Source organism: Acipenser ruthenus, chromosome 25, assembly GCF_902713425.1.
Source record: "Acipenser ruthenus chromosome 25, fAciRut3.2 maternal haplotype, whole genome shotgun sequence".
Classification (NCBI taxonomy): domain Eukaryota; kingdom Metazoa; phylum Chordata; class Actinopteri; order Acipenseriformes; family Acipenseridae; genus Acipenser; species Acipenser ruthenus.
This window is the reverse complement of record NC_081213.1, coordinates 21,966,655-21,992,444: the sequence shown is the minus strand read 5'-3', so window position 1 is coordinate 21,992,444 and position 25,790 is coordinate 21,966,655. Positions and strand designations below refer to the sequence as shown.

The 25,790-nt window shown below is 35.5% G+C and overlaps 1 protein-coding gene across 11 annotated transcripts in view; it reads right to left on the bottom strand.

Moving 5' to 3' along the window:
* Nucleotides 1–6,911: 6,911 nt before the first annotated feature.
* Nucleotides 6,912–25,790, bottom strand: part of LOC117413924 (forkhead box protein P1-like) — a 165,349-nt gene continuing 146,470 nt past the window's right edge. For 7 of the 11 annotated variants that reach the window (XM_058999637.1, XM_058999633.1, XM_058999635.1 and 4 more), the window contains 8 exons: nt 21,499–21,700; nt 20,841–20,917; nt 20,075–20,176; nt 18,406–18,527; nt 17,850–17,975; nt 17,206–17,275; nt 16,203–16,369; nt 6,912–11,304 (listed from right to left, as the gene is read on the bottom strand). In XM_058999637.1, coding sequence (XP_058855620.1) covers nt 11,160–11,304; nt 16,203–16,369; nt 17,206–17,275; nt 17,850–17,975; nt 18,406–18,527; nt 20,075–20,176; nt 20,841–20,917; nt 21,499–21,700 — 1,011 coding nt within the window. In that variant the 3' untranslated portion in view covers nt 6,912–11,159. Of the gene's footprint in view, nt 11,305–16,202; nt 16,370–17,205; nt 17,276–17,849; nt 18,020–18,405; nt 18,528–20,074; nt 20,177–20,840; nt 20,918–21,498; nt 21,701–25,790 lie in introns of those variants that run through there. The other 4 variants (XM_058999639.1, XM_058999640.1, XM_058999641.1 and 1 more) reach the window with 3 other exon arrangements.

Here is a 25,790-nt window from a genome sequence, read left to right as displayed (position 1 = left end):
TTTATTCTTACCTTGTGTTTTACAGGGGTGTTACACAGTTCTCTGGCTGGATCAGTTGGTAGGGCATTGGACTTTGATTGGTAGGGTAGTTGGTTTAAGTCTCACATGTGGTGCAAGTATTAATTCCATTATTTATTTATTTATTTTTTTGAATATTGTTTAATTTACCTCGTAGACCTATGTGGTTTGGCTTTGAATCCAGTTTGTCACAAATGAAACCAAGTTGAGAATCATGATTTATCCCCAGGTCTACATCACACAATATAACAATGTTTTCACGCAGCAGGTGAGCCAGCTTGGGACACTGATTCCCAGGTTAGTGGGTACCAGCCCAATGTTAGGGGCATGTTTGTTTCCTTTAATTTTCAAAGATGTTGCCCTTTTTGATGGACTCAGTTTTACAAAACAGTGGAATGTGTCAGTGATCTTAAGCATAATAATAATATTAAGAGGCTGATATAATATCGTATATGCAATACCAGACTCTTGCATGGAGCGAAGTGGTGCAGTGTGATAATTCACTAGCATACTGTGCTGTTCCTCCTTGGAGGACTGAGTTCAATTCTAGCTTACTTCTTTTTTCAAAGAATTGGATAACACTCTACATAGACAATGAAAAAGCAAGCATTTCCATGGAAGTGAGGTGGCACAGTGGGTTAACTCGCTAATCTGGTGTATTGCTCCATCTTGATGGACCAGTGTTCGAATCCCACTTTTTCCTTTCTTTATTTTCCAAGAGTTAGATAATATCTTACAAAGCCAATGAAAAAGCAGACTCTTTCTAGTATGCTGTACATATCCACCTTGGTGGACAGGGTTCAAATACCGCTGGTTTCTTTATTTTCAAAGAAATGGATAACGCTCTACATAGACAATGAAAAAGCATGCATTTCCATGGAAGTGAGGTGGCACAGCGGGCTAACTCGCTAGTGTGCTGTACTGTTCCAACTTGGTGGACCAGGGTTCAAATCCCACTCATTCCTTCCTTTATTTTCAAATATTTGGTTAATTTACCTTAAAAGTCACTGTGAAACACAGCTTTCCTGTGGGAGCTTGTGGCGCAGTGGGTTAGTCCCACAGCCCGCTCTCCCTGAAGACGGCGGTTCGAATCCAGCTCCCGGAGGTGAGTTCCTGAGGTGAGTAAAGATATTGGTTGCAAGTAACAGTGTCGGTTGTGTTTCCACAGATGTCAGAGGAGAAGACCTGTCCTGCGGAAGTAGGATAGGATAGAAGGGGGGGGGTCTGGCCCCCCCCGCCCGGGTGGAGAGCGAAAGGTGGGTGTGTTGCTGCGCGAGACAAGAGTAGCGTGCCAAACAATACTTTTTGTCCACTTGTCTGACTTGAAAGAAGATCCTTCTAACTTTTCACCCTTTTATAAGGTCTCATACTTTTACAAGGTTTACTTATGTTTTTACTAACTATGACCCTGTAAGTAAGTAGGTTGAATAGTTAGTTAGAAGGGTCCTTGAAATAAAAGAAAGTAATTATTAAAACAAAAAGATGCATAGGACAAAAAGTATTGTTTGGCACGCTACTCTTGTCTCGCGCAGCAACACACCCACCTTTCGCTCTCCACCCGGGCGGGGGGGGCCAGACCCCCCCCCTTCTATCCTATCCTACTTCCGCAGGACAGGTCTTCTCCTCTGACATCTGTGGAAACACAACCGACACTGTTACTTGCAACCAATATCTTTACTCACCTCAGGAACTCACCTCCGGGAGCTGGATTCGAACCGCCGTCTTCAGGGAGAGCGGGCTGTGGGACTAACCCACTGCGCCACAAGCTCCCACAGGAAAGCTGTGTTTCACAGTGACTTTTAAGGTAAATTAACCAAATATTTGAAAATAAAGGAAGGAATGAGTGGGATTTGAACCCTGGTCCACCAAGTTGGAACAGTACAGCACACTAGCGAGTTAGCCCGCTGTGCCACCTCACTTCCATGGAAATGCATGCTTTTTCATTGTCTATGTAGAGCGTTATCCAATTCTTTGAAAATAAAGAAACCAGCGGTATTTGAACCCTGTCCACCAAGGTGGATATGTACAGCATACTAGAAAGAGTTTGCTTTTTCATTGGCTATGTAAGATATTATCTAACTCTTGGAAAATAAAGAAAGAGACAAGTGGGATTTGAACCCAGTCCTCCAAGGATAACACCACAGTATCACAGCAAGTTAGCCCAATGTGCCACCTCACTTCTCTGGAAGAGTCTGCTTTTTCATTGTCTATATAGGACATTAGGCAATAGTTTGAAAATAATGGAAGGAACCACCAAGATTTGAACTCAGTCCTCCAAGAACAGCACAGCACAGCACAGATGATTTCATAATTCAGTAACATGCTGTGCTTGTTTTGGAGTCCTGGGTACAAATCCAGTTGATTCCTTCCTTTATTTTCAATTAATTTGTTAATTGACCTTAATTCAGTGTAAAACACATCGTTTTTACGGGAGCTGGTGGCGGTGCAGTGGGCTAATCCCATAGCTTTCTCTCCCTGAAGATGGTGGTTCAAATCTGATTTCTGGAGGTGAGTTCCTGGGGGTAAATGATGTTGTTTGTAACTAATGGTGTTGGTTGTGTTTCCATAGGAGGAAAAGAGAATACCTGCCCTGTGGAGACAGATTTTGACCAACATGAACACCACCCCTTGGTGTTATTACATTTTGCTTGACAGAGGTCAGCAGTTACTTTTAAGTCATAGGTATACACTTCACGATGAAGTGAATGCATAAATAGTTATTGAAAAATGTTTGTAATTTCGTTATCATTTCTGTGCCATTTTATATTCCAGCATGTTCTGAATGATCTAAATAGAAAAAAAGGTCTTCATATGGAGACAGATTAGTACTATATCTCTTGTGGGGCCATTCCTTTATCTGTAGCACCATAATTTGGGGCCTGAAACATTGAAATGGGACAGTAGGAGGGGAAAAGTTTTTTTTTTTTTTAAGAAACTAATTTTCTTCCTCAAATTCTAAACTTTTAAATTATATAATGAGCAAGAGTAACCTTTATTCAGTGGGGAAAAAAAAGAAACACAGACTTCCTCAGCGCTGGACATAAATGATAGAGAGAGACAAGGGAAAGAAGAGGAGAGCAGTGAATTGGGTTCAGAGGCTTGATAGAAACATACACCAATGCTACTTTTCAGTGTACTGGTGTCCAATTTAAAATAATTTACATCCAGGTTACAAAAATGCATCAACATAAGTAACCCAAGACCAGTACAGATTTACAATTTTTGTCTTCAATTTTATAGCACCTGTGTCCTGAAAAAGATTGATGGTATTTAATGAAGCACGGTATTTTTGTGTTAATGGCCAATTTACATGAAATACTTTCATAAAAGGAAAAGGGAATGCAAAGTATGACCAGCTAATTAGGAAATGTAAAGATATATCAGATGTAGGTAACCTAGGTAACAATTGCAGTTATAAGTTATATATATATATATATATATATATATATATATATATATATATATATATATATAGTTTTTTTTTTGTTTTTTTTTTTAAATCAGATTAAATTCCATTTGAAAGTTGATGTTTGGGGGAAGTTTTGCCAACTCCTGTAAAGCCTCTAGTTGTTAGTTGTTTGTTCTATTGGTGTCCAGTTTATATTTCAATCAAAAATAAAAAATAAAATATTGAAAAGATGGAAAATCTTATGGAATGAGTACAAAATAATAAAAAGTATGTGTGTATTAATAGGGAATCAACTTAATGGGAATTGAGAATATGGCTGCATTAATATCAAATTACAGTAGACACTAATATTACATACATTATTTTCTGTTTATTTAAAAAAAATAGATAGATAGATAGATAGATAGATAGATAGATAGATATTGATTTTTTTTTCCTCTAGGCATTCCAGTGCATTTTTATATGATCCAACTCTTGGATTTCAATTAAGTAAGTAAGTTAGTGAATAAACAAACGTAAACTGTAGATTCAATTTAGCGAGAATGTTACTCAACTGTAAAAAAAAAAACAAAAAAAAAAAAACACAATAATCTCATGGTAACATGGTAACCCGTTGAGTGCTTTATTGTTGTTATACAATGTTTAAAACATACACATACAATACTGGAGAGGTTTTCCTTGGATTATGTTCCGGATTTCTAGTTTAATCAGTATCTTTAAATAAAATGGTTTCCAAGTCAACCTGTAAATAAGTACATTAAGGCTACTTATGAGGTTGTAATATTCAAAGGATTGGATAATAAGGGTGAAATGCAGGACCCTAGATACTTGGTAACACCTTAAATGTGTAGCTGAAATATTGCCCACAGAAAGACTTGTCGTATGATTGTATACCGTTTCCACTAAATCTTGTCTTTTCATGGCTTTAATTAATAATATACCCGCTGACATTTATGTATTGGAGCAATAAGCTAAGCGGGAAACAATTTATGTCACCTAAAGCTTTTTAACAAATCGATGCAACTATTTGTAATTGCTTGTTTCACAAGATTAAAAGGGCTCAGGCTTGATCTTTGTATCCTGTTTTGTGGCCAACATGACTTGTGCTTCTGTCATAAAAAAGAAGCCCTGGTGATCAGCATTAATTTCCATCAAGAAATCCATATCGCTAATATTTCTGGAATTTTAATGCATTTACAATTTATAGCTGATCAAACGCAGTTACCTAAATTGCTGTTAACAGTAGACAGTTTAACTGTCTCTTTTTAATTATGACATAATTTAATATTTAAGTAAGGGGCACTTGTGTTGGTCATCTTCATGGGAAGATCAGCTATAAGCCTGATGACGAATCATTTTGGCTCTTTCTACAGAAATTTCTTAGATCTGACAAGTGATAAAAATGTCAAGTAAATAATAGCTATCGGCACTGATCAGATTAACCACCGTGGTATTGCTGTGCACAACATGTTTCACTTGTTATACAATATGCCTGATGCTAATACAATAAAGCCAGCGAAAAATATGAAGTAGAGGATACTTTATAAACGCTGTAGTTATTCCACGAATGAAAAAGCCGAATAACCCATGACTGTTGCCATGAGTGAAATAACCAGGGCACTCTGTGAATGTTCGTGGAGTATTCTGTTTATAGAACATAGATGGTAATGGAAAAGAGAGTATTTTTTAAACCTAAATTAAACAACTGAATTCAGACAATTACTTTCCATAGATCAGGCTCTGCATAAAGTTGGAACAGAACCATTCGTCCGGTCCTTCTGTCGTTGGATTTGAATGAATGCAAGATAGACTCCTAAAGGTAAAAAAAAAAAAAAATAATCATTTTAGAACCATTGAATATGAAAGATTTCTTTGATCTCTCAACACTTGTTGTATAATTAGCTTTTTTTTAATTAACATCTGTTTAAACTACACCTGTTAACAACATTAGAAACAGTTAGTGTATCCAGATCATTCTCCATCCTATTGTTGTTGATCTTGATTTGTCAGTAAACAGTCCATTCAAGATGGCACCAAAAATCTTATTCACATCACAACTCACCATCATATTACTCCAGCCTAAAGCCTTGCACAGACCATCGGTTTCCAGTAAAGATTTGCATAGACCAAATTCTGGTCCCTGTTCACCATTTTTGTCCAGCTTATCCGAGCAAGCTGAGATGGCCCTATGCCCATTTGGGATCAGAAAATGCTGGCCTCTGGTAGCTACAAGTTTCTGATTAGCAGGACATGCCATTTTACCTCATGATCAACAACTCTGGACTCATGTTATATCTCAACACTGATAAAGAAAGATACACAGGTTTATTCGAAATAACCCTTGTTTGCAACATTTTATTCCGTTAATAATTTTAGTGTTATTTTTCATTTTTAGTTAAACTGTTAGAAACTATAGTTTTTCAAAATTTCTAAAAATTTAAAAAGTAATAATTAACAGACCGTAAAATCAAGTTGTACATCCCACATCACATCTGTGTTAACCTATTTTATTTTAGCCAAACAAGTACCCAAACAAATTTCAAGAACTTGTCCCACTGGTGTATCAGTCTCTCCCCCCTATTAAAGGCCCCGCACAAATGCTTTTAAATTTCTACAATGTTTTTTTATGATAAGCACAATGGCAGTTTAACTCAGTAATGATGTTGTTTAAATCACATTTTGAGTTTCTTTTGAACACTAAAGCTAATTGATTACATTAAATAACAATGTTGTATATACATGTACTCTTTCATTGAATTGAGGAATGGCTGGTGGATGTCTGTAGAGTCCCACAATCCACATCCAGCCATCCCCAGTTTGCTAATACAGAACAAATAGTGTCCCAACTATGGACAAATTCCAGGGACCCAGAAGAGAGATACAATATATTACTACTAATAATCTGTAAGTAATACAATTCATTATCTAGTAATTATAGCACTCTGTTTGCAATATTTGTATGTACTATTGTATTTCTGTAATTGCACTATCAGGTTTTTTATACCTTTTATTAGTTTAAATAATATATATTATAATATTGCTTAATGAGAAGTAATACAGACCAGCTAAATTCTCTGGGTTTAATTTTTTTTTTTTTTTAAATGGCTAGGACTGAAACGTTTAGAGAATCTCACTGGCTTTTTTTTTTTTAATATGTCTCAAAACTGCTTCAGCTGCTAGCCCTAAAGGACTGACATGCGTTGTAGCCAATAAATTGCTTGACCACAAAGACAAGTGCAAGATTTCCTGGAAAGCATAGCAAAGAAACTGAGAATGTTCTTTTGTAGTATCAGATGCCATAAGCATTCCAATGAGTGTTCTTTACACATTTCAATAACGTCATCATGCTTTTTTTCTATGTTAATAACAAACTAAATTATTATTATTATTTTTAATTAGGCCAATAACTTGTTACAAAAGAAAACACAAATCAATCCGCTTTTGAGTGTATAAGAAAATGACAAAAATCACAGCTTCCACAAAACAATGTGAACAACCAGCATTTTATTGCATTTGAGAATGCTTTAATCAGTAATCAGTACTGACTGTACAACAGTTTTTTATTGTCTGCATCAACAGACATGGAATGATGGTACGGTATTACAAACAGATGTAAGGAATGAGTTTCATTTATGCCTTCAGAGACATCTCCAACCTGGCAGAGCAAACCTGTGCAGCACCATGTTAACTCCATTTCTTTGACTGTACCTTTTTTCTTAAGCAAGGAGTTGCAGAACTTGTTACGTGAGCATAATCCACAATATGTTTGAGGCACATCTGACACGACTGCAATGGAAATGTATGGATAAAATGCCACTGTTATTATTTATTTAAATATCGCACATCGAAAATGATGTACTGCAACAGTTTGTATTATGAGTAATCAATAAAGGAGTAAACATTATTACCATATTGACCTTTAGAGGCAGGTGTCAGCTAGTCACTTGACATTGACCTATGTGCTCAACTTAACATTGTTCCACCCGCTACGCTTCATTTTACCTACTCTAATAATCAAATAATTCAACAGCGTTAACGGTCCAGTTTTATTTCATCAAAGAAGGCTGCGACTCTCATTCCTGACAGCAATTTTGTCTGATACATGGTATTTCTTTTATGCTAATGTATGCTTTTCTTTGAAAAAAAAACATGTAACAAATATTCTTTACATCTTGGCACCTTGTAAAGTTCTTTACAAAATTTATTAGATTGACACTCCCCTTTATTATTTATGAACACTTGACTTTTTTTTTTTTTTTTTACATTACTTTATTTATTTTTTTTTATTTTTTTTTATTTTTTTAAGTGTGATCCAAGAATAATTCATGCAAAATATTTCCTTGAAGACGAGAAAACTTTAAAATGGCCCTCTTTGCAGTAGTTTGAACCTTTTAAAGACAGCCACAAAAGGCAGTGGTTGGACCATCATAAGGCGGGAACTATCAAAACAGCTTAACACAAACAGAAATTCTGTACAAAATGCCTCGGTCAATGGTAACAGAGAAAAGTCTGTCCTCTATGTTACAGTTTTAAAGCAAAACGTAAGGGATCCCCCCCACCCAATTGTCAGCAAATATCCATTTTGTTTAAAGCAAGGATTACTAATTAAAATACAAGTGCAGCACATTCTGCTATTTAAATACATACAGTAGTTTTTTCATAGCTATTTTAATAAAGTTAATACAAAGCAGTTGCAATAAAGCAAACATGTTTAACCGAGCAAGTTTAGCATTGGAAGGGACAATAAAAGAAACCAAAAAGACAAAGGCTTGCACTGACATGGGGATATATGTACAACAGAAGAGAGCCCACCCATTGAAGCCTTTGTATATCCAAAGAGATAGTAGATGGGGGTGGGGTGGGGGAAACCCAAACACAGAAAATGGTATGTTTTCTTCATGAAAGGCCTGAGGTTTAAATTGGTTTTACTGAAAGGTTGTGAGCCCCTTGAGATAGGCAAGCTCTAATTTTTTGCTAAAGTCTTTTGACTAAGCATGCAAGACATACAACTAAGTGCAACTGCATGAAATGTATTTTTATATTTAATCATTCCCTAAAGGTTTGAACTGAGGTATGCGTACTAACAGTTTTCTCATGCTGTTATCTTTAGTCATGTCTAGCTACACATGCTGAGAATGTACTAATCTAAACTAGCTTTTTACCCCCTTTAAAATGCACAGCTAACCAGCAAACCACTCAGATTGGATGTGCAGGGATCCCACAATCCCATTTGGCTACTGCTTGCACGTCATGAAGCTGCCTTGATACAATTTTAAATACATTTTTACAAGACCACAGGTTGCTATTTTTATTGAAAGCATGATAAAGCTTAAAAATAACTGCCACAAAAGTACCTTGTACCAAGCTTATGAGTTAACAGGAGTGTTTTTATAATAAAAAACAAAATGCTGACAGAAACTAAAAACAATCACAGAACTGTGCCAAGGCAAACAAAAACAAAAGAAATAATCCTGGCACACTGAAGGATACTGGTCTTCCAACAGAAGGTGCATACAATCTTTTAAAAATCTAGAACATAAAATAACCTTAAAAAAACCACTGCATGGTTCACTTAATTTGTAGAATCGTTTGCACTGCTCGCTGTCAATCACAGCGTCTTAACATTACCCTTGATGTACAGTTACCTTTTCAAGATGGAATGCTCCCTATATTTGTTGGACCCCTAATTTTGTTCCCTTAGTTTGGTCAGTTTTTCATTGCTTTTTAGTATGGTTTCTAATTTGGTCACTGCAAGGACAACATGTGGCTACTCAGTAAGCAACACCTTTGGCTTAAATCATCCACCAATAATAATCTGAAGATACAAGGAGCTTTTATCACCAACAGCTAGATACAGCCTTAGATTAGCCTATTTCTCTAAATCCCCTCTATCCCTCTATACCTCCATTGACAAAAATGAGAGGATATTTGGCCTTATGTGATAAAGAATGAAACAGAGAACATAGTTGACTTAACAGTTCATCTTTGGTAATTACAGAACAAAAATATTAAGCAAAAAAAAAAAAAAAAAAAAACTTCAAAAGCTTATTAACCAAATCATATTGAAATCAGACTTCCTAAATAAATACAACTGATACAAGTGGTTGGTTGCAGTGTTTTTTAAGTGATCTGTGCCAGACTTGTACAAACCTTTGATTTCAGTTCTGTATTCTCTAGTTGCGCCAAACTTGCAAAACAGTCTCCAGCCGCACATCATGCTCTGCTCCCACTGCTAAAGTATTGATAGTGGCTGGCAAACAGCAATAGAACACAAACTGAAAGCATAACCCCAGTACAGTATTTGCACATGAACAATTACACTAATACTTTGACATTGCTGGATTTAGCTACCATTATCCCCTCAACATGACAAGTCTGTTCTATTTAAACAGATTTATCCTCAAAGCAGTTCTGAACCAGGCTGCAATGAAATGCTGAACCTGTGATATAGTAATCAGAGGTGAGACCATTTCTCTTGCTTATATTTTCAATTGTGGGCCTAATGTATGTATATTTTCTGTTTATAACTATTACTTGCCAAGGGTATGATTCAGAAGTCTATTAATACATGTTTTATTATTAAGGTATGTATATTACTCTGTAAAAAAAAAAAAAAATGCTTGGGTCAAATGCTTCAAGAATGTTCAGTGATTCCGTTGCAGCCAAGTCTTTCACTGCTGTGTAGACCAAATCTATTCCATTCTTTGAATTCTGGTAAGATTTCTCTGTCATTCATTCTCATTTTGTTTTTTTACAATACTTTGTCTATGCGTAGGTAGAACCTTCATTATGAGTAGTGCATTACTGCTGGACTTCACAATTTTGGGGGGTGGGCTACATTTTGGCAACAAGCAGAAGTGAACGGGCAGCTGTGTTGAAAAAAAAAACAAACGTGGTGGCATGAGGTTGCATTTTGAAGCAAATTATGGAATAAATGACAGAAAAATACTACTAGGTGTTTGACATTCTGCTTCATATACAAAAAAAAAAATAATAAAATAAAAAATAAACATTCATTATCATCATCATCATCATCATCAAGTGCTGACCATCTGAAGCCTCTAAGGGGTCAACGTTCCAAGTTTAAGGAGGCTGGTCAGAGTTTAAAAATGTGTAGTAGTAGAAGAAGCAAAAAACAACACATTACAAAGAATTATAGCTTTCCCCCCCCCATATAAGACCCTCCCCAACCTTAATGGAAGCAACAAAAAAAAGTGGATTAAAGGCAGTGATAATCAGCTTAATCCACACACAGCACTGTGCAAATCAAATGTCCATCAAAATCTCTTAAGTTTCTGGGCACAGTTCAACCTGCAGTGTGAAAAATACATGCTCAGTTTAATGTGGCTTTGTTATCCGTATTTGCAGGATTGCAGTCCGTTGTCCGCTGCAGTGTGTGTGTACAGCATGAACTGTCCAGTAACACAGCACTGATGTTGATTTCAAGAGGAAAAGTCCCAAGTACCAAACAAGTCCATTCAATACATGTCGAGTAGAAATTCCTTTTTTTTTTTTTTTTTTTTTTTTGTTAAACAAAAAAGTATAAATAAATAAAAAATACTCCCAAATGGGATATTTTATTTATTTAATGGCACTAAGTCAATTAAAACATTTTATAACTGTCAAAATGGTCTGAAAATCCTTCAGACCCCCTTTTTCTTTTGGAGAGATTTTACAGCTCATTTTGATTAGTTCTTTCAATCTTCATTCTCAGGATTACAACGACATGTGCTTATTGCATGTCTTCATTCCCAGGGTCGTCTTCATAATCTCTGTCATGGTCAAAATCTGGACTGTGGTTGGCTGTTGTCACAAGGGACAAAGGACCATCATGATCTTCTGGATCCAGTGGTTCCTCTTTAACATTGATATGATGCCTACAGAAATAAATAGAGATCAGTCATATTTAAAATCACCTTACTTTGAAAAAACGTAATAGGTACTTTGTCGTCCCACCACACATTACGCTGTCAAAATACCAATTTACACATGAAAAAAAAAATACATAAAATATCAAAACACTATATATAATATGGACATTAGAGTACATCCTTTCATTCACACAATTGAAAAGTTGAGACTACAAGCAATACAGCTGCTTTGTCACTTCTAGAAGAAAATCTGTAAAAATAAACAAATAAATAAATAAATACTGTCTATTGTCCTATTTATCGACAGCATTTTTGTTTTCTAGATAGCAGACAGGATATTACTTTAACATTGATAAATGAGTAAGATTAACAATAAGAAAAAAATAAGATAGACTACACCAAGCAAGCGGGCTGTTTGTCTGGCACCTTGCGGTGGCTGATCATTGCTCCCTGTGTGTTCTGCTTTATTCTAGTTAACATGCAGAACCTGTGAGGCAAGTCTCCAGAGGACGACCCCAAGTGAGGTTCTATCATTAATCAACTTCAAGCAAACACAGCGACGAGACACCATGATACATGTTTTAAACTCCAAATTAATGCATATTTTTACAAAGTGTCAATAAGGGAAGAAAAGCCCTGCCAGGAAACACAAGCAGAGAAGAAAAAGGCCTGCTCAACACAACAGTGTGATAAGAAACCAGAGTCCTTATGAGAATAATAACGCTGTCAGTTGTAAACATGGCAAAACATGAACCTCAGTCCACAGACTGGGCAAAGGATGCACTAAAGAGATGCGATCTGCCAAATTTCTCATTATGGAAACAACACATGAAGAATCCACAGGGGAATGTGGGGTGAATGCAGAAAAAAAAAATACTTTGATAACATTTGAAAAATGCCTCCTGTAAATCACAAACACGACAAATTCCTTGCAAACGCATTTTTATAAGACGAGTTTTGGCAGTGTAACACCTGTGAGAGAAATTTTTGAAGTTCCTTTCTTAAGCAAATTCATGGAACCACAGCTAAAATTTACCAACTACTATAACTGACTGGAAAGAAAACCTGATGGCTTTTTTTAAATAGTCATTTAGTTTTTCATATGTGAATTAATAAAGCCCTTTCTTCCACTAAATAAGAAACTAAATACAGACACTTCCACCCATAGTATTTACTGCTGCCATGCCTACGAGATACGAAATGAAAGGACTACTGCAAACTTATGTCTGTCGTTTCTAATGTTACTGGTAGGAATCGATAGTGCTTGCTAAAGGTGTATAAGTTACAGCCATATTCATACCCAGAGTATTTCTACACTGGCTGCTCCATTGTTACCCTGCCAGTGTGCCTTAACCCTGCCCTGGAGGCATCGCACCCTATGGGACATACAGGCAGTTTCATCTCACAAACAAATAATGCAGTAAATCTTATCTAATATCTATAACCATCACTTCGTAGAGCTCACGTTTACCTAAATGAAAGACGCAAACATGTTACACATGTATTTAAATTTTAATGGTATTTTTTTCATAGCATTTATAAACAAAGGAAAAATAAACGTTGAATGCCATGCAGTCTTTTCCATGCTGCACTTTCCGTTGAAGGAACATAACCGACACACACAAGTTGCTTCCTGTCGTAACGTTTCTTTTTTTTTTTTTTTACAGGACTCTTCCATTATCTTTAAAATATACATCTCAAGAAGAAAAAAAAACAACAAACAAAAAACATTCTAAATGTTTTCTTTGCACAAAATGTTCACCTCATTACCGTAACAAAATCAAATTCAGCTGTATCATATCATTTGTTTTTCATACGGCCAAATGTGACCCTACGAAACGATGGCCACACATATTAGGCAAGACTACAATTGTTTTGGTAGTACCATGTGCTTTAATATCCATTTTAAAAGACCACTAGCAAAGGCTCAGAAATCTGCGCATTTTATTGTGGTTTGATAATGTGGACACCAGAGTAGCAGAATGTCCAAAAATCTTCAGGGCACAGACTGCAAACCTTCCGGATGGACGGACGGGAGTGAGGTGACAAACTTTGTGTGAGCATTATTGTGGGTTGCAAAGAAGATATCTTAATGTTTTAAAAGAAACAGTGGTGTGTAGGGGGCCTAATCTTCAGCTCCCAACCAAATTCTTTGGCGTGGGCGTGAATATTCTGGAAAGAATATTCCAGAATAGAAAAAGGAAAGGTCTTCTCATGGGACAGACAATTGCAAACTTTGAATAGCACTAATCAACAGTTATTAAGATTACTATGCTGTATTTCATAAATAAAAAAGAGATTAGCCATTATTTTGGTTTATGGTGATCAATTTCACAAACAACTTTGCCTCAGGTCTGGACCCTTTGCTATTATTATATTAGCATATGCTGACAGACATTGTGCTTATAATTACAATTGCAGCTACCTGCTGTTAACAGAGGACGAACGTTGGCTAGCATCCTATATTACTAATCTGAACAGTTGAAACTGGTTAACTAATATTACTAACATTTCACAATGAATTACAATGCACAATGTCTGCACACCCTGTTGAGTGTTATTGCTTAATACAATATTGGCATAGTCATACATTTATAAATGTCATCCCTTAATGTACTAAAGAACTTTGCCTGTATTTGTTTTACAGGTTTTAAGGGGTTAAGTGTAAACATTTGCTTTCAACCGAGATTTCCCTTCATTCACATTTGAGTAATTCTTTTGTGTTTGTGTCGAGTCCCCCCCCCCCCCACTCACTCTGGGAAGAAAGGGGATTTTAATAAACCTTGTTGAAGGTATTATGCTTCAACACAGCATGTAGTAGTTTGCTTTATGGCTGCCTTCAGAGCATATCAAGATGAAAGTACAATGTTCCCCACCAACTTATAATTATGCAACTGCAAGTGTATTGTAAACAAAACTTGGGTCTTTCACGCTCTATATGGAAAACCTGAATGACATTTAGGTTCTAGAATAATTTATTTCATTTTTACTACGCAAGAAAGAAAAATAAAATGAAACGGACACCAAAATGTTCACCCTGATGCCTTTCACCATGCCATGTTTGTTTTTTTAAAAGAAAGATTAGGAGACGTTTTAAATGTTTTTCAAGCTGGAAATAAAATACGCAAATACAGCATAACTGTTAATGTCACCATTGTACCCGCTATCTATTTAAACAAATTCATTCAGAGTATAGAATTGTGGTTTCCAAACATGATTAGTTCCTGATTACCATCTCAGGAACGTATTCAAATGATCTAATTACAGGTCTAGGTTTATATGTTGTGCACTAAATATTACTACAATAAGAATGAAAACACTTTTTTTTTTTTTGTTTAGATGTCATAGAGTTGTGCACACATAAATAACATAACTACACCATCAACTATACACTGTAGTTGGAATGGCTTAATCCAGGACTTGTACGTAGTTAAATGATTTTTGGAAAGTGAATAATACCAGTCCTATTTTATTTTAGAATTCACCACACAATTTTGCATTGGTAAAATATATACTGTAGTTTACCGTACAGTTTAGCTGAATACAAAATATGCGTGAGTATTAAACTGAGAGGGAGGATCACCTAATCTGATGACCACCCTCGAGGAGTTAACCAGCAATGTTTAATACAATTCAGAAGTACATCCAAACATTTGTTTGTTGTATTTCATACAGTTTAAAGGCTGCATTGTATTTCCAGTATCAAGCTATGAACTTTATCAAATCACCCCATAAAATAGAAAGAGCGCCTTTGGGGCAGCACACCCATCCTGCCTTACCCTTTCCTGTTCTGAAGCACTGCCCTGAGCTCTATCCACATGCAACGAGGATGGCAAATTTCTATTCATCAGCACTATGTTTTTAGGCACTCATTATTCTGCTTTTGTTGCTATTCTAATTATTTTGTCTTGAGATTTGTTTTCAGTAAAATAAATAAATAAATTAAAAAAATCACACAGCTTTTCCTTTGAGCTGACATTACCATCTGGAAAGGATACTGTCTTCAGCATATTATTTCAAGCTTCTACCAACTGAACAAGTTGGTCTGTACAACTAGTGCATAGGGAACTGTGGTTTCAACTGTATCTAACCGCAGTTTGAATAACATCCAAAAGCGATGTCATACAGCTAATTAAAACAGGAGATTTCCCATCATGTGTACATGCTTTATATATATATATATATATATATATATATATATATATATATATATATATATATATATATATATATATATTTTAAAGTCTATTACTTTAATTTATAATGAAAAAGTCAAAAATGGCTCGCTCATGACTTTATATACCAAGTTATGTCCAGTATTTGTACAAGCTTGTGTATTTTAATACAAAGTTCACTTCTTAAAATATGGTCTGTTTAAGTACATGGCATGCACTGTCAGTTTCTGTACGAAATACATTTGAGCTGCTTGTTAATCATGCTTAAGCATATTTTGCAAAGTAAATACATATTAGTAACATACATCCTCACAACTGTAAAAACAAAATGGGAGTAGGATGAAATGGTAGATCACTATAACCCACATGCACCACATGTACATTAGGACTGACAGAGGTTTAGGTTCTTAAAGAATGTCATAACACAGTCTCAACACAGCTCTCTCTCTCTCTCTCTCTCTCTCTCTCTCTCTCTCTCTCTCTCTCTCTCTCTCTCTCTCTCTCTCTCTCTATATATATATACACAAAAACCAGCAGATTTTACAACATACATACAAGTGCATTCGCTACAGTACATCACTTTCTAGATTTTCTATTTAATTTGTATCTGTGTGTATTACATTTTATTTATACATTTAACATTTTGTTGCTTTTTAAATAGCGCTTTGACTGGCCAGAGGTGAAATAGCACTCAAGTTATACAGTATGCACAGATGGTTCAGTACTCACATAGCTTGAAAAGGAGATCGTCCTGGGCTGCTGTCACTTCCAATGCTGTTTGCATGGTCCATTGCACCATTTACCTCCTCTCGTATAGCATTAGCCAGTGAGCTAAGAGTGGGACTTCCCATGGAAGCAGTAGTGTATAGAGGTATGTTATTTTCTACCATTGAAGCCTATGAAACATGGATACAAAATAATACTGTGAAAAAATGCTTAAAGGAGTTAATGATATTTACCTGAAGAGGTCCCCTTTCTCCTAACTGGGACTCCTAAACAATCCTTTACTTATTAAATCAATGTGCACTTATTAAATGGGCAATATGGTAACAGGCAGGAATTTACAGCTAAAGGCATTACTAGAAGCTGGGGATGTAACTTTGCTCATAACCTTTTAATGTTTAACAGTAAAATATCTGTATATATCTATTATGGTATATTATGAAGTGGAGAAGTTCCAGAGAGTATTCTTAAATGGTGGGTAAGCAGAGAGTTTCATTTTGTTATAGTAAAATATGCTTGACAAAACAGTAGTTAAGCAAGAGTTCACAGGCCTAAGAGAGAAGGGTATTTAGAGATGATACATTTTAATACCTCCCATTTTCACAGAGGGTTAACTTAGCATGTCAGAAAAGAACTGAGACCCAGTGGTGTTTATTTATTCAATACTATATGAATATTGTGGGTAGATGACACACATTTCTACAGTACAATCCTGAAGGTTATTGAAAACAGACACACAAAAACAGTACTTGATTTAATACACACATCATTTGATTGTATTACTTCTGCTTATAAAAACAAGTAATGAAAGATGGATGAATAATTGAATTATGAAAAATGTCTTCATTAGAAGTCTAAACCCACTAACTGCAGCAGTCATGTGATATGGCATCCTATCACTCATCACACTAATAGCTGCATTTCAGTAATTACAATTGTGGTATTTTTTGTTATTATTTTATTTCATGTATTTTTCACTTTTCTTGAATGGGAAACATGCTGGTCTTACCTGAAACGCAGCATTGAGAGATGTGCTATAAGCAAGGCTGGTCTGTATATTCTTTACAAGAGTTGGACTGCTGTGTAAGAGAGAAAATGTAACAGTTTATTTTATTTTAACTTTGCTTGGCACATGCATATGCATGTTCTTGAAGGTAGCATATGTACATCTTCATTTATGTTATAACATGACATTGGAGCTCACTAATTGAAAAGAATAATGTTTTTATTCTTTAGGTCAACACGCTTCTGAACAGATGGTATTCCACTTCACTTTAAAACACTGGTATTTCAATATTTAATATGTATGTGCACATGTTTCTTAATTACTTCAGTAGCTTATAACAAACTTACACCACATTTAAATATATATAAATATATATATATATATATATATATATATATATATATATATATATATATATAATATATATATATATATATATATATATATATATATACATATATATGTACGTATGGATAGATTTCCATACTATAACATCTAGTGAAAGCAGAGTTTGTTCATATATACAGCATACAAGACAAACAGAAATTGGAGTGCTATAGCATGATCACATAACAGCAAGACATGTAGGGATGTTATAAAGTTGTGTTTGATTAATGAACCATGCAAAGCCAAGCGAAAGCTCTTACTGTAAAAATAGATCATCAATAGCTTCCTCAGTGTTGTGTTTCCGAGGACGGCCTCGCTGAATGTGGCGACCACGTTTAAACTCCTCATCATCAACAGTCCAAAAGGACCCAAACTCATCCTCTACTCTGATAAAGCATTTATGCAGTGAAAGGTTGGTGCGAATGGCACCCTGGAACAAATGCAGCAGCCAACACAGATGCAGCGGCAACAACACAAATGGAGGGATGAAGGGGCACACAACAAACACAAGGGAGGATGAAAGGGGAAAAAATAAAATGCAAATAAGCATAAGGAAATGAGGGTTAATTTGCACCTTCTAGAGAGCTAAAAGCATGTGATGCGGAGAACACCAAAGCAAGCAGGGAAAGGGTACTTCAGGGCACCATGGCATACAAAGAATGTGATGGAATGTTTACCCTTCTTCCCCAATTTGTAAAGCCAATGACTAAATATCTTAAGTGTTTGATCCATCACCTCCATGAAGCCAAAAGTGTCTGGTTTAAGCAGCAAGCGTGAGCCAAACTATGCTTAGAAGTGTAAACATGGTGGACATACCCACTTATCTTTTGCGGCCTTCGTTTTTGGAACTCTAGTTCATCCACTGTCCAAACTGCCCCTTTAACGTTTTCTACTCGCACAAAACACTTGTGAAGACTAAGATTATGACGGACTGCATTCTGCAGCAGGTATAAAAGAAGACAAATTCAAATGGCTATTAGAACACTGACATAAACCCAACATAAACAATTCAGAACATAAGACATAAATATGAACTCGCAAAGAAAGACAACCGTACATTTTATACATACATAAAAAGTATTAATACAACAATGACTTGTAATCTTATTCCCTTAGTTACATAATATATTTAACATCAAAATATTTCCTGGTTTCATTGCTAGTCATTTGGTATGTATGCTGTACCCCACGTTTTTACAAAAGGATGACATCTGTTTTATGCTGACCAGCAGTTATTCTGAATTCAAGGCTACTAAGGATATTTTGTGGATGTGTTCCTAAAGGTGTATTTACTCTACAGAACAGCTGATGAGACTTGGTAGAAAATACACTACAGTTGCATCTTACACAACAGATTGTTAGACCACATTCCAATCTGCACAAACAAAGCTTTTGTTAAAGTAAACATGCATTGCTTTTGACTTGTCTACACCAGTTAGGCTTTCACCCTACAGCAAAAATTCAAGATATTATGGTAAGCTCATAAATTTGCTTTTCATCATACCACTTGTATGCAGGCAGCTATCCGTAAATAAACTGAACACACATTCATACATTATACTGAAGTCTGTGTGTTTTTGCAATGCCTTGCACTGCCATGCTGGACTGAGTCACAGTGGGGAACTTGCATGTTTATGACTAAAATGTGCCCCTATGGGTGGGCTGTCAGCGGTTGGTGGAGCATTTTGTTAAGGAGCAGAATGAATCTAGTGAGCTGATAGCTGTCAGACTCACAGCTGTAACTCTGAAAGGGAGAGTATAGAAAGATTTTCTTAATCATGTTAAGGCAGACTGCACTGGCCCATGTGAATAAAAAAAGGACTGCAGAATTAAACAAAACTATAATTTTAGAGATTTCCAATAGCACAGACATGTAGTTATTTTCTTTTTAATAGTATGGCATTTTTTTTTTTTTTTTTTTTTTTTTTTTTTGTAATGCTTGTTGGAAGTATTTTAGACATTTTATAACGATTTTACCAGATAATAATAATAATAATAATAATAATAATAATAATAATAATAATAATAATAATAATAATAATAATAATAATTGATTTAATGCTGAAACTGCAACCAATGTTTGATAAATGTTTTGATGTGATAATAAAATTGATTTTAACAGCATTTATGATTTATTTGTATTAGAAAATTTGACTAAAACTGACTAATTTTGTTCATATCATTATTTGATACAGGAGTGGTGCGTTGGCAGCTGTAAAGACGATGAGCTTGTTGTCAATCCAGGATGAATGAATCCTTTGTCTGGGTGAACATGAACTGTATGTCACAGGTTTACACTGTACACAGTTAAGCCGAAATGAACTAGAGAATGCTGGGTAGTTTAGATAACCTACAGGTATCAAGCCTTTAAGGAAACAATAGCTCTTTCATAACTGTACGAAAATACAGCATTTATTTTCTACCAATTAATAAACCCCAGAAAATATGAATCTTCCTCAAAGTTTCATCTTCACATTTTAATTACCTTCCAAGTTGCTGCATTGCGCCTGAAATATGCAAACATTCGTGTGAACCAGTTGTAGATTTCGTTTAGTGTTAGCTGCTTTTCAGGAGATTCAAGAATTCCCTGGAAATAAAAGAATATGCCACAGATGTTTGCCCATATAATGGAAATAAATCATGTGTGCAATGCAAAATACAAAAGATAAATGTAAACCAGGATTTAATTCCCAATCAATGTTAGTTGCAAATGTAAAGGCCAATAACCATGCAGTTCTATTTGCTTACTGGATGCTTCAATTTGTCAGTAATGCTAAGCAGATTAAAATACATCTTACATTTTCCTACTTAATGAAGAAAACCTAAAACATTTCACAACCAGATTAAAGTTTAGTAATTATTTAGAGCTCAGATTAATTCAAGAGAGCAGAGATTACTGCAGCTTGTGATAATTGACTTGCCATCTTTAAACAGGTTCATTCCCACTGTTGTGTGAAATGAATTTCATAATAATCACATTCTATTGTAATGCTTAATCAAAAGCAATTGTTATATATTGCAATTCTAGTTCGTTACATTCCTTTGCTCATTTGGATATGGTAAAGGTTCATTTCATCTACTGCGGTTTGTGAAAATTGTATATGTAATATATACAGTGTATAACACACACACAAACATAACTCTGCATGGCTAAACATACTGGGAACAAATGCACATAACATTCTGTGATAAATATCATTTTTTAGCCTCAACATGCAACCCATGAACATACAAAATATACATTTTCTTACCTGCCTTATTAAGGAAGCATATGTAAATGGAGGTCTCACTTCAGCATTCATGTAAAACTCTTTGTTCTGTGAAAGATCTGTTAACAATGATATAATATTTAAATACCATGTGACTTAATCCGAAAAGCACGTAACACATAAAAATTCACACTGCTGTATAGTCTGAATAAATCTCAATAAATTGGTCTAATACATAACTATGGAACTGATGCCACAGTATATCTACTACGGATATATTATATCTTCCCATTAAAGGACATACTAATAACATCACTGCAGTCTACATATTCTTAGTATCAACTTTTACTAACACTGGAAACTATACAGTCGTAGTGTTATACTGCAGTCATTATACTTGTTTTTCAGCCCAATTTGAAATGCATAGTTTCAATGATGCCTCACTAGTGCAACCAAACATGAGGATTGAAGCTCAACTTACAGCCTGCACTCTGGATAAGCCACTGAGGACCCTTGATATTGCTGTATATTGAACACTTTAAGGCTTGTTCATACTTTTTTTTTTCTTAACCAGAATACATACTAAATAAATGGTATGGCTGAGCATTTAAAGCACCGTTCTTGTCTTGTTGATGCTTTCACTACCGGTTAAAAAAAAAAAAAAAAAAGCCATGACTTCTGTAAAAGGATGACGTAGTACCTGGAGAGATGGGCATATTGTATTTCTCAGAATATCGCCTCCTGTATGGTCCCCCGCTGTGCATGCTCGTCGGTGTGATTACTGAAAGTCCCTGGTTGATGGAAGTGAGGGGGGCTGTCGGGGTGGTAGGGGTGTGAGGTAAACTCTGTGGTGAGGCTTCAGAAGCCGTTTTGGAGAGTGTGGCATTGGACACCAGATTCAGCTGCAATCAACACAATAAAATACATAAGAACTGATTGAAAGCAAACTGATCCGCTGGTATCGTCATACAGTACACTGCAGAGGTGAAGATTCATTTGACATGACTACGGTTGAGAGTTTTTGTTAAGCATATCACAGTAAACTGTTTTGTTTCCAGATCACAGCTACAATGAACTTTCATTCTGATCCACTGTTGTATATGCCACACTTACGGACTTCCTTTTTTAGTCCTTGGATGTTTGTAACAATAGGAAATGAAAAAGGAGAAGAGCAAAGAAAGGGTAATCTTTAACAGGCTTGACAAATGACAGTGTGCTTCGCACCTACCGCTGGGCTGCCACTAATAAGTTACAGAGGAAGCAGCCAATCTCAGCTAATTACAAGATGAAATTGTTTTGTAAGGACTCTAATTAGGAGATGCTTATGGAGGTGATCTAATGATTAAATGCTGTATCTGAATGACCCCATCATCAGTCTACAGTGGTGCAAGATGTCTGTGGAATATTTTGTGGAAAGAGTAATTTTTTTTTCAAGGGGAGAGGCAGAATATTAGTAATAATGTCTACAAGGTAAACTAATTAAAAGAGTGCTCCAAAGGTATACTATGTCTGCAAGCAGCTGTGGCCATTCCAAACAAAGTGCCAAATCTCAACAGAGAAGCTGCAGTCAAGTGGAAAATTTCAGCCTGACCTCTGCTCCCACTATTAATTTGCAGGGAAACTAATGACACATATACATATTCCCACAAAATTGTTCTAATTGCTAATTTGCCGAAGGAGCCCAGTTTCCAAATTAAACATGACTGCAGCCTGTGAGGATGGAGAGCAAAACACTGGGATTGTGGACACAAGGCGTGTCATCTTTGACAATCATGGGTGGATTGAGCTAACAAATTAATGAAATGTCAATGCTGTCAATTGCTTTGGAGGTATCAGTTGTCTCTTTTCTATTTTTTATATATAATGGCATCTGTTTAGGCTGAATAGATTCCCTCTGCTCTGACATCAGAGGCAGAGGGCCTCGGGTGAAAGTGAAAAGCCCATGTTTAACACCTAACCCTTGCCTACTGTCATGTTCATGACCCAATTAGCTAAGGTTTGTGAATATTCCTTGTTGGGATAGTGTTCATTTCACAGACAAGAGAACTTAAAAATACTAGTACTGTAGTATCAATACAAATTTTTCTCTCTACTTTGTTATATTTATATTTTCCAGAAATGTTTTTTCCCCCAACTAAAAATTGTAGCAGGGTTAAAAGTCACTGCAAAAAAAGTACAACCACAAATCGAAGTTGAAATTGAAATTAAATAGAAAGAAATTCAATTGTTAAAAAAAAAGAAACACCTGCATTCAGTACAGTCCATTAGTGTTATTTTTGTAGGGTGGATTATTGTCTTTCACTCACCAAATCAATGTTGCAGGATACAAACATACATTAGCAATGCTGCTATTTCAGTAATAGGAAGAGTCTTTTGTTTGTTTCTGTAGCGCTGTGGGTTCATTGCAATTCAAAGATGGAATGAGACTTCAGACAAAAATTAATTAAATGGTAATTGGTGATCTAATTATACTGGCCTTGCTTCTCAAAGCTGCTGCAGAAAAATAAACAAAATACTCTTCTTAATTATGCATAGCAAAAGGTCAACATACTGACAGAACTGTTAAGCTATACAAACTTAAATATATATTTTTTAATAACTATTAATTTAACAACCAGATCATGCAGACTCCTATGTTAATGGAATAGCACGTAGCCTTTTTTTTCAGAATTGTTGAAGCCTGCTAAAAGGCATAAAAGAATTTATAATGATAGGCTAATCAACCTCGTTTCAAGTGCAATTTTAATTAGCAGTATTTTTTTTGTGCAGCATTAAAAACTGTGGCATTAAAACCCATTGCTGATATACAAACGGAAGCTAATGGAAGACAAAAGGAATTAATAATATCCATAACCATATTACTTTATACAATTAGATCAAATTGTGATACTTTGTTTATTTTACAGTATTTTCCAATTGCTATTAAAGTAAATGAGTAAATGCAAAATGATCCCTGAACTGGCACCACGCAACACACGGAAATTACCTTAACCTTAGGAGTATCTAAAGTATCTAACGTACAGTATCCAAGTCCAGCAAAAATAAATAAATAAATAAATAAATAAAACTGTTCTCATGCTCAATACTCCTATATCTTGAATATTTCATTTTAATAGCTTCATACTTGCAGGGAAAACAAGCATATTGATGAGTAACGAAGGTAGACCAAATGATTACATGTATAAATACAAACATGTCACTGAGCCACACATTGTTATTGACACAACACTTAACACCTTAAGCTGTAGAGGCTTGGAAAATATCTTCAGAAATAGGTTACCGCACCTTAAACGTGCAACGTGCGGAATGATGAACAGCAGACTGATTGGCCTTGTTGTAAGATAAGATTTGTTTAAATGTATTTATTCTTTTTTAACCTTTTGTTTGTCTTTGAAGTTTCTAGATACCTGTGGCAATGTGCCCCCGCCCCTGTGTGCATATTATGTGTTGTATGTTGCGTGCGTGTGTTAATGTTGGTCTATAGATTGGTACACGGGATATAAACGGGTCTGTGTTTCACGTCTGATTTAAAAAGGTAGATTTATATTTAGGCACGAGGAGGGCACAAATCACTTCACGTGCTGGTTAAATGTAATATGTGAGCACGGGGTTGCACAGAATTAATTCACGTGCTGGGATTCAAGTGAATAATTAATTAGTAATTGAATCCCAGCACAACAGTATATATAGATGCACATTTTCATTCACTCAGGGTTGGGTGTTCGAGAGTGGAGAACGGGTGAGAAAGAGAAGGAGAAACGTTAAAGTGAAATAATCTGTAAGTGTTTGTACTCACCGTGTTTGTTTGTCTCTCCGTGCACCGTTTGTTAAGTGTTTAGTACGTTTTGTTTGTCTATTTATTTTGGCGCAAGTGCCGTGTCCTGTATTTTGTCTGTTCCAACCTTTTATTTTCTGTGCTGTTTATTAAATGCTGAGCGAAAGCATTCGCTCAGCTTCACCAAACCACACCTCTCTGTCTGTTTATTTCCTGCTTCTGGTCTGACGCCACCCACTCCGGCCGTCTTTGTGACAATACCTTACACATTATTTAGAGTAGGGCACTGTTTAAAATGTTCAGACATTCACCCTTCCAACCCATTCTAGACCTCTTTTATAGGAGATAGCCTAACTGGATTCACGGGATAATGATTATCCTGTAGTGTTTACATGAAACACATTACTTTACCTTTGCTGTATCCCATGCTGTGTGTGGTGATATACACACAGAATACGTTCGAAGCATTTACAACAGTCTTTATTTAAAGATGAAAAACTAGAAGCAAATGCAAATATAATTCAAGGTATTTTAAGCACCCTTAAGCTTTTCATTTTGCAACATTAACATGTAATTTTCTCTTTCCAAAAAAACAGTTAAATAAAAACTGGAGTATATAGCCTACTGTATGTTAGGTACTTTTCCTATCCAACCTGCCAGAAACCAATCTGAACTCCTAACTTGACAGTAAATAGGTAAGGTATTTAAAATGCAGTCTGCCACAAAACCACTTTTCATATACAAATGTGATCTTTTTTTCAAAGGGCTATACATCAGTCCATTTACATAACCTAATCCAAACAATCAGTGTATTTGACAATGGCAAACCTCAGACAGACTGCCTATTGTTGGTTTACATCTCTCAGTTATTTGTTGACTTGTGGCAGTGGCCATGCTGTCAATAGTTTAACAGGCTCTAAATAAATGATTACAGTTGTTCTGTATGGTAGTATTGGATTTCTTTACAAAAGAAAAGCTGTCTTGTACAAATTCAGAAGCCTTTTTTTCATCTGCCAAAATATTCAAGGATATTTCTACCGCAAGACTGGGCTGAATATTTATATAATCTTTTAAGGCTGTCAGTCTGAGAATAGGCAGATACAGTATATAATAAAATAAACAAATAAATAAATAAAAAAAATCTGAAGAACAATTAAAAAAATATGTTGCAAGGTTGCTGTGCAAATAATGACGCGTTTTGAAGGGAGATTCCAATC